Source organism: Rhagoletis pomonella, unplaced genomic scaffold (genome assembly GCF_013731165.1).
Source record: "Rhagoletis pomonella isolate Grant_MI unplaced genomic scaffold, Rhpom_1.0 Rhpom_scaffold_00004, whole genome shotgun sequence".
NCBI lineage: Eukaryota > Metazoa > Arthropoda > Insecta > Diptera > Tephritidae > Rhagoletis > Rhagoletis pomonella.
Genome location: NW_023458558.1, coordinates 55,524,936 through 55,535,654, shown reverse-complemented (window position 1 = coordinate 55,535,654; position 10,719 = coordinate 55,524,936). Strand labels below are relative to the sequence as shown.

Below are 10,719 nucleotides of genomic sequence, written 5' to 3'. Positions count from 1 at the left end.
TACGAGAAGGGTTAACTTGCAGGTGAATAATAAAGTGAGTAGGTATAAATTTATTGTTTTCAGATACGCAAATAATAATTATCAGGGTGGTATATCGACTGTCTTCGGAGGTCTAAAGTAAAAGAGTTTTCGTGGATCATTTAAACCCCTTAACCCCCTATTATAACGAGTCATAAAAGAGCAGCAATTATTGACGATTTAAGAGCAGATTAAGGGCCGTTTGCACCATGTCTAGTCAACGCTAACTGGATGTACATTACACATTTAAAAAATCGTTAGTAGGTATTAAAAAATGCTTAAATAAACAATTTGGTATTATTATTGAAAGTATCCTGAATAGAACCAGAGTTTTTCGATCGAAAAATATTGACATCCAAGAATTCTATAACATTTCTACGAAAAAATTTATTTTCCCCATATAAAAATACATGGAACACTTTAAGCGCTCTGAGCAACCTCTAAATAAAAACTAGGGGTATACTTTTATCGATATAGAACAATCCTAGGGGATGATAGCATTGCAATTCCGACATTACTGTTTTTGGACCACGCTAATGTACATTCTTCAGCTAAGCGCATCGACTGCTTTATCGATCACATATTATAACGATGTTTAACTGCAAACGGCCCTAATAGCCCATTTATGCATACATACATAGCTTTGCATGAGAGTAGTCGCATAAGAATCTGTTAAGGCTCCGTTATGCTTCCTTGGCATTGCTTGAGAATTGTCACATAAGGAATCTGTTAAATGAGCTTCGCGTGTAAGGAGTTACCCAACGCACAGCATTACATACGTATAAGTCTGTTGGTTTTTGATTTCTACGTAAAAATTGTATAGCAGTACATGCACTGCCAAGTATGCATAACAGGGCCGGTTGTTGCATGTCTGGTTATCACTACCACTACATTATCGACGATTTCGACATCATGAATGTAACATGTGATCGATAAAGCAGTCGTTGCACTTAACTTTACCCAACGCATAGAACTTAACATGTAGAATTCTGTTGGGTTTCGATTTTTACGTAAAAATGGTATAGCAGTGCCAGTATGCATAACTGGGCTATAAGGGCCCAACAACAACAACCACATGTAATTTGTATTGCGGGTGTTATGATTGCAGAGTCAATAGGTCCCCATGAATGTCAACCAATATATTTTGGCATTTCGGGCCAGTTGTTCAATGTCTGGTTATCACTACTAGCCGGTTAAACATCGTTATCGACGTTTTCGACATCATGCATAAAACATGTGATCGATAGAGCAGTCGTTATATTTAACCGGAGCTTCTATCTCCGATTAGTGCTAATCAGACATTGACCAGCCGGCCCTTAAGGGAATTTCGTCTCTTTAGCCATTTCAGAATTTCTGTAATCCAACAATGATCACCCATTTTGTCTTGTTGTCGTCAACGAATGAATACCAGAAATTTCTTAAAATTTTAGAAGTAAAAATTTCACTACTTAAAATTTAAAAATGTTCTTTGAAGTTGCAAAGAAATTCGAAAAAGAAAAATCACTGTTATTCTTTTTTGGAGTAGGGGGAGTGTCATTGAAAAAATTAGAGTAAGAGAAAGTTTTTCTTATAAAATTTTTCATTATTGAATCATGATTAGACAGATTAATTCCCCCGTTGCGCACTTTCGCTACAATTATAATGAGTTGCCCCGTATTATCTACGACCTTTGGTCTAATTCGATTACAAAATGTGCGTCATTCACTAAAGCATCTGAAATTCCTCAACACAAGAAAATACCACACATTCAACAAGTGGCAGCTCAGCACCATCAGCTGTTCGCTCAGATCGCAAAATTGGCGCGCCCATATGACAGTTCATGTGCGGATTTAATTTTGTTTACATCAACCAAAACAATTGTGAAATTTGTGTGTTTGATACGGAAACGGTTTTGCGGTGTAGAAAAAAGTGTTAATTCATTTAAATAAAATTCTATTTTGTGTAAAGAAAGTGAAAATTCGCCGTTCGTTTGTGCAGTAATGTCGATTTTACTCGCGGATATTGATGCCACTTGCGCGGCGCTTGGCTACCACGACAACGATCGCTACCTGGCCGAGCCGGACGCACTGCAGGGCCTCAGGGTATGTTTTGCTTATACATATGTACATGCATAACTTACTATTATTCATTTTGTCACTATTTTTTTTCATATTTGACTACAGCATTTAATTTGGATTTTGCGACGCGATTTAGAAAACCACGAATATCGCCGTCACTTGGGCCATGCAAAAGTGCTACAAACAGATTTGGTGCATATGCTGCATGATTATGTACAAAATAATGAATATGCAGATGCGCTTGTGCGTTTGCTGGTCATTTTAACAAATCCTACGTTGCTATTATATCGCGATGGACCACCAAAAGAATTCCATAGTCGCAAACTGTTTATGGAATTAATTGAAATTCTCCAGGGCTATAAGAGTGCATTCACTCAAACCAAAGTTTGGGTGCCACTATATGGCATATTGAAAAAAGGACTAGAAATCGTAAGTAGCGAAATGTTTGAAAATTTACTTTTCTCTTTATTAATGCAAAAGTCTTTTATTAAGAATTTTACGAAAAATTCGTTGTTTTAAATTTTCTATTAGCTCGCTGTCAGATATTTCACAGCGAAGTTTTCGCTCGCGCGAAATTTTAAAATTGTCAATCACTTGCACAAATGTATGCGTGTAACTATGTGTGTATGTACATATGGCGTCGTTTAAAGTACAAAACTGAGTATCGTAATTCTTCAAAACCGCTGACTGACATTTGCTGCCAAAAATTGGATTTGCTCACACAAGCTCAGGGCTGAATCCTTATCCATTCGTCCTGAAATATTAGAAATACGATTGCTTTATAAAAAAGGGAACCATTTGGAAATATGAGTGTTTTTGCTCTCTAGAAAATAATTTATGCAACCTCACATACGCGGTTTTGCATTTTTTTGATACGCGGTTTTGTACTTTAAACGGCGATATGTATAAGTGTATACCCAGCTTCAAGGGTCTTCAGGAGAGGCAAAAAACTGTTGAAAATGCGCAAGCTACGCAAGCAAAATAAAACAGTCTTAATACCTAGTATTTTTACAGTTAAAAAATATGGTGCTGGAGAAGAAATCTGACTGCCATCTGTCCCCAAAAATCGGTGCTGTTTTTGCATTGGAATTATAAAATCTATTATATTTTAAGACTTGCATTAAAATAATAAGAAAAATATTAAGATTTACACTTTGGGGAAGTCTACAAATATAATAAATTTTGTAATCCCGCCGGAAAAACTGCAACTTTTTTGGTTATGCAGTCCAGTGTTACGAAGGTTGTGCGACTAAAGTGTCAAATTGACACCTTTAGGAGATCGATGCCCCCTGACACCGACTTTTTAGAAATAGGCTTATTTTGAAAATTTTCTTAAAAATCATGCGACTTTTGCCCTTTTTCTTTGATTTGAAAATATATATACACATTTTGACAATTTTTTAATAAAATATTACTTTTCAAAGGCGCTTAAAAATTATATCTCTTGCAAGATTTTAACTGACTTCAATCTTTTTATTATGCCATTATTATTATTTGGAGCTTAGCATTTCCCCAAGTTATTTGAGTTACATCCATTTTCTTACATACAAGCTTAAAAGGCTTAACTTTGTAGTAATAATTGCTATCACTAATGTTGCTTTTGTCTTATATTGATGTAAGTACCTTTTTAACTGCAATTTTGTTTTCATAATAAATGCAAAATATGCATATTGCGTATTTTTAATAAATCCCTCATCAATCGGTTTTTATTTTTATAGAAAAAAGTATTTTTGACAGAAAATGATCCCCATTAGCAACTTATTAAAAATTATGGGACATGATCGTAGATGAAATAAAGTCGAGTCTAATGTTAGGTGCAGCTTTTTTGACAGATTTTCCATTGAAAATTATGTCAAAAAATATAACTAGCCTAAAAGTCGATTTTATTTCGACTATGAATGTGCCCCAATAAATTTCGAGAGGTAAAATTATGAAAGTCTTTATATACGTGGTATAAAAGATTTGAATTACTTCAAGACAATTTTTTCGGCTGTAACACTTTTTTGGGGCTAATATTCTATTATGTTTTCTTTTGTAGCAAAGTTCTTATAAACATTGTTAGATGTTTTTGAAAACATTTTAATGTTGGTGCATACCGATTTACATATATTAGAGGCCAAAAACGGACAAATAGCCAATTTAGCCGCACATGTACACGAACGAAGATCTATTCTGATCTAAATTAATCAATAAAACATTTTTTAGTTCCATATGACAATGTGTATTTATTACCTATTTGGGACAAATACCATTGATTTTGACATAGTGAAAACCAGCCTTCCGCCACTATCTTTTTTGACCTCAAAATTCTACCCTCAACGTCAACAACCCAGTGGATAATTTCAGGAGTTAAAAGCCCTTCCGAAAGACCTTCCTGAGAATCAAGAGGCCTTCCACTCTACATTCCTTTCTCCTTTCTTTTTTGTATGGAGTGGCACAAATTGAAGGGCTTCCTCTTTCGCTACCCATAGAAGGCCTTCCGGAAGGCTTTTATAGGACGTACTTCAGAACGCCTTTTGGAGGAGTTATTTAAAGTTGCTTCTTTAATTTATAAAAATCATATATCTTTGAAGTATTTGCTTAAGGTTTATATCAAATATGTGTTATTCTAGCTTAAAATTTTTATTGGAATTCGTTTGTAATGTTAAATAATATGCATTCGCGTAAATTGTAAATGGATAAGCCCTTCTAGAAGGCATGCAAGGAAGTACTTTTTCAGCCCTTCTTGGGTATGCCTCTTAGGATTGCTTCACTTAAGAAGGCCTACCTAAATTATCTTCTGCGAATGAATTTTTACTTCAAAATAGAATTAGTTAATGGGTTTTTAATGCATGTTATACTTTTATGGCAATAAATTATTGCATTTAAAAATTTTAATGTTAATGAAAAAATCATGAGTAATATTTCTTCGGAATTAATGCAATTAAATTTGCATTGGCATTAGATGTCAATAATTAATGCATTAATTTTATACATTAACATTAAAATGTTATGCATTTTACAATTAATGCATTTTTCACAACTCTGCTCCAAACCATACTATGAGAGTCTTACTAAGATCCTACAGAGTGATAGTACTGCACCTCTAATAACTTCGCCACCTTAAATAAGTATATTTAATCTGCGTTAAATTTCCTAAACGGTACACACAAATTATGTTGAATAGCTCACTCACAGGCATTTGCGGCCTCCTCCATCAGCAAACCATTTACCGCCAATTACTTATAAAAACCAATGAAGAGTAACATATAACCAAAAATGAAAATAAAAAATTAAATACTAAAAAAATTCTTGCGAACTACCTTTTAACTTCGTTTTAAAAATATACAACTACATACATAAAAGCCTAACGACTGGTCATACAAATCATTAGCCCCGAATGGTAACAAAAACAAACCAAATAAGGGGAATAAATTTGCAAATAATAAGTAGCGGCGCTTTTATACAAAAGAAAAACTAAAAAAAAAAAAGAAATAACCAAAGCTGTTGAGACCTTGCGAACACCCGAGGAAAATGAGGGGGAAAAAGAAGGGCACCATTTCGCTTTCAGGCATTGTGAAAGTCTTTGGTAAAAGTTTTTTCGCCAGCACTTTGTACGCTTTCAACCATCCAACCGTCCAGAGATTCATTAGAATTAAGAAAAGAATTTTCCGCACGCAGATTTGAATAGACTTTCTAAGTAAAAAAAAAAAAATTATCAAAATGAAATGCAAAAAAGCGCGAAATGCTAGGAGAAAAGTGTTGGTAAATCCATGTAGTGAAATGGAAAAAATTACTGGCAGACTTTGGAAAACGAATTAAACAAATGAAAGTCGTAAACTACCAAGCAAAGCAGGCGGTTAAAAAGGGAGCTTAAAGAAAAGCACAGACGCAGAATTGCAATGAAAATGTACATACAATGTATATGTATGTATGTATACGATTATGTACGTTGGCAAACTTTGTTATCTCACTGCTGAGCAAATGAACTCTGCGCCCGACGCAAGAAATATGAGCTTGCTGATGCGTCTGCATCTCACTCAAATTAGTTACTTTACTCGACAAGAAGCATTCCGTTTATTTACTGCAGCTCGCTGTGAAAACTTAAAAAAAGCTTACTTAAACTAAAAAATTAACTCAATACAAAAGCAAAAGTTAAGTTGTCTCTTCTTGCCATCTAATTTATGTACTAATGGAACGCTGGACTTCTAGGTAATGGCTCAGGTCCATTCATGCACTATGTATGTGCTTCTGCTCATCGTCATCGTCCAGCCAGGCCAAAAACGCCAACGCTTGACATTAAGTCAAGGATTACTAAATAGTTTTATGGCCGACAGTCGCGCATTAGCAAATGTAAGCGAATTAAAGCACCAAAAACGGTCGAGCAAAAGAGAGAATGCATAAATGAAAGGAGTCAGCTGCAATGAATAAGTTTTAAGTTTTTAATGATTTTTATATGCTCATTTTTATATTAACTTTTTGCCGAACAGAAATGCTGTCCTTCCTTTTTTCACGCATATAAAAACTGGTCATTTGATGCCATTAAAAAGGATTAATAAAAGAGCAGGCCACGTACACTTGGCTCAGAGAATGATGTGCGGCAACAAACTGATGCGCTTCAGCCCTCACCATGCAGTGACCTAACAGGATGCTTATTGCTCGTTGAATTTGGCCTTTTTATTTGGTTATTCCTTTTTCTGCTAGAATATATGTATGTATATTAGTATGTATGTACATGCAAAAATATTCGAATGCTTTGAATGCGTTAACTGCTATTGCGCTAAATATTGTAGCCAACTCCAAAGTCGCGTCAGAGCATTTGGTTCATGACTGCCGTCATATCGGCGCACCAAAGTTGTCTTTTTTTTATGAGGCTGACATTTTAATTGCATGCTGTGTGCAAGAATCACGGACAACGACATCGCTTGATAGCGACGGATGATAAAAAGTTAAATTTGCCACATGATAAAATAGAAATGCAATTTTTATGCTCCCAAGCTGCATTAAAACTTTTGCGACAGTTGACAGAGGGATAAGCGAGCGCAATGGTATCGAGCGTGCCGCAGATTGTGGCTAATTGTGCATATAAAATGTTATTGAAGTTGAAATTGACTTGATTTTCTGCTAATTAACAGTGCTATATAAAATAAAATATGTTTATGGTCAAAATTATGTGAATATGTGCATATGTATGTATGTATGTACAGTTGTCCACAAAATAATAGGAGTGCGATATTTTGACCAGTTTTGGCTATTTGTCTTTTGTTTATTTAATGTTTATTATTTTTTTATAAAAGCCTAGCTGGCTATACAACAAACACCATATAAATTCAGATTTTAAACTTTGTATAAAAATTATAAAAATTTTGCAATTTTTCACCCAAATTTCAAACTTTTTAATCAGAATCTTTAGAAAAAATTCTGGTATGCAGTTTTGTAGCACATTCAATTCTAGTCTGAAGAAGTGCAAGTTTCAAGCGGCTAAAAAATTCCGTTGATTTTTGGCAATTTTTTTGCTGGCAGTGTCCTCCATATAAAAGAAAATTGTCGACATACTTTGTATGGAAAAAACGTTAAACACCTTTAACCAAAAAAATTCTCAAAATAATATATAATATATAATCAATAATACTTCAGATCCTGGTCAGTCGTTCCCACGAGACAGACTGGGGCCGCCCCATTAGGCTTGCCAAAATTTTCTATAATATTTATAGTACTATTTAAAAAAAATTCGAAAAAATATAGTACACTTCAAATAAATAAATAATAGTAAAAAAAGTACATACTCGATACTTTTCGTCCTATACCAAGCAATTTTGGGATCGATACTTTTGAACCGAGTACTGAAGAGCTATCGGAAGAAAGTACTTGTATCGAAACCCGATTCAGTGACAATTTTATTCCCGGACTTTTATTTTTTAATCCAATTATTATTGTGAATAGTTAAAAATTGTTGGCAGTTTAGTTGCCAACGAAAAGAAAGTCCTACAAAGAAAGACCCATTCTCATCTAATATAAGTCCACTGTTTTTGTGAAAACTCATATTTGGCTATAGGAAGCAAGATAAATTAAAAACGCTATGTCTCCAAAAGGATTAACTACCGTGCTTGTTTTATTTCTTCCTGTTTATATTCAATTTAAGGAAAATTTACTAAGTCCAAATGAGGCACAGAAAATTTTGATAAGCTCACACAAAATTCCAAATATTTTAATTTGCAACTGAACCTTTTGCAAAATTCTTGAAGGAAATATTTTGAAAGGTTATTTTTCTCTCCTGTAAAATTTCTACAAATGGACTTAGCAAATTTTCACTCTAAGCTATCCATATGAATGCCTGCACTACATCCATACCAATCCAACGAACAGAGCGTATGTTATAGTTTTTCAGGCAAGTGGCAACCCTATTCAAATTCTAAGTCTCTCCTGTCGACAAAGAGTATATTAGAGAAAATCTCGCCAAAATCCGTTCAATAGTTTGCGAGATTACCGCGTACAAAGACTTTCTAGACTTCATACTGTGTATAGAAGTTCAGCTAATGATTCCAAAATCGTAAATGATAAGTCTAAGTGGTAAATACTATTATTAGCAAAAGAAGATATGGAATATATTTTAGATGAATTTATGTATTAAAACACGTAATTTTTAAGCAAAAAACAAAACCGACTTCAATTCTCATATAAAAATATATAAATATATATATACATATATATATATAGTATATATATATACTTCATGATCCACTGATCGGATCCAAATCAGATTAGTATGGAACCACCTCTGAGACACTACCTTTCCGAAGCAAAAAGAATTATCGAAATCGGTTGACGCGGTCCAAAGTTATGCGGTAACATATGTACATAAAAAAAAAAATTATTCCGCCGAACTGATAACCTCCTCCTTTTTTGGAAGTCGGTTAATAATAGTTGGTTTAGGGAGGATAACATTACAAATAGGTAAAGTCGGGGGTAGATTGCAGACCCCGCAAATGGGAATTGGTGGGTTGAATGAAAAAAATGTGTAAAAAATTGGAAAATTAACGGTTAGTCGACTGGTTGTTTGTGAGCGGTCCGTCGAAAAAATCCAAAGCGAAGTCGCCTACTTTTTGTCCAAAAAATTTTGTTAATCTATTAACTGATTAATCGACTAAATAGTCGATTAACAAAAGCTGTAGTGTTTTCAAGGCGCTAAGATATAAAACATTTTGGCGGAAGTGATACAATAAGTCTAATTCTATGATCCTCCAGGAAAATCAACATTTTTTGAGTTATTCTGACAATCACACACATATGTATGTATGTATGTATGCATTTTCAGTATGTACAAACGGTTCTGCTCTATTTTTGCAATTGCTTATTTCAACCAAAATTACTTTATTCTCTAAGCGTGTGTATTGCATAATAAATGAAACAAATTTTCGCCACCTACATCAAAAGTACACGCACACAGTCATGCCATTAAATGAAGTCATTTGTGGCCTTTAAAGCTTGCAAACTTTTCACATCGAAAATAAAACTTTTGTCGCATTGAATGTTAAATCGTTTACAACGCAAAGAAAACGGAAAGAAGAAGGTACATAATTGAGTGTTGAGATATGGCTGAAGTACGAGCGTGTACTGTGTGCAAAAAATCTTATGTAACCACAAGCTTCAAAAGTAAATTTAATTATACAAAATTAAATCCATATGCCCGCACAAGCAAACACATCCGAACGCTAAACACCAAAAGCTTGCAAAAGAACCAAAACGCCACCCACACGCTCTCACTAGTGCTCACCTAACCTCACGCATATTTAGACCACAAATCCGCACTCAATGCGCAGATTAAATTAAGCATTGCACACGAACTTTTCATCTTGACAGATAAAAAAAGCGTTGTAAAAAAGCCAACAAAGGCCGGCACAGCTAGCGAGCAGGCGACATTTTTTTTCTAAAAAGTGCTTGCTTACATATGTACACCATCCGACTTGCATTGCCATTTCAAACGGCGACAAATGATTATCGCCACATAGCTACTTCACTTATTATTTGGTTCCAAGAGCTTTCGTGATTGGGAAGTGTTTGAAAACACAATAAAAGAAAAAACCCGAAAGTTGAAGTACTGAATTGCAATTTGTCGGTCTAAGCGGATACAGCAGGCCATATGATGTCTATTCAATTCACAGCGCAGCGTCATGACGACAGCGCACAACAAGAAAGACCATAATAATATTTCGGCGCTTGTGGCTTTTTTAACCGACTTCACAAAAAAGGGGAAGGTTATCAATTCGTCGGAATATTTTTTGAAATGAAACTTCTTTAGCGGCGGTTGATTGTTTGGGAGTAAATTGGCAAATTCAACGGAAATGGTGCAACGGAAATGGTTAAGGCTGAAGCAAGTGCTTCTTGTGTGTATGCATATGGTATTAATTTAACAAAAATTTGCTAATAAAAGGTTAAAGAATAACAATACAATTAGATAAAGACCAATACAAGAATGAAAGTAAAGGTGACTACGTACATAGATAAAGAAAAGAATAAAAGCAAAGGTAAAAATAAAAACAAAAACGAATATGCGTAAAGATAAAGGCAAAAATGAAGACCAAGGTAAATTTAAACACTTTACTTACATACATATGTATATATACATCGGCGTAGCCAGAATGAAATTTAGGGGGGGGGGGGCCTC

At 34.4% G+C, this 10,719-nt stretch overlaps 1 protein-coding gene across 1 annotated transcript in view; it reads left to right on the top strand.

The window, feature by feature from the left end:
* Window positions 1-1,813: 1,813 nt before the first annotated feature.
* LOC118738270 (protein timeless homolog) overlaps window positions 1,814-10,719 on the top strand; it is a 26,122-nt gene continuing 17,216 nt past the window's right edge. The window contains exons 1-2 of the mRNA XM_036469195.1: window positions 1,814-2,099; window positions 2,181-2,504. Coding sequence (XP_036325088.1) covers window positions 1,998-2,099; window positions 2,181-2,504 — 426 coding nt within the window. The 5' untranslated portion in view covers window positions 1,814-1,997. The remainder of the gene's footprint in view (window positions 2,100-2,180; window positions 2,505-10,719) is intronic.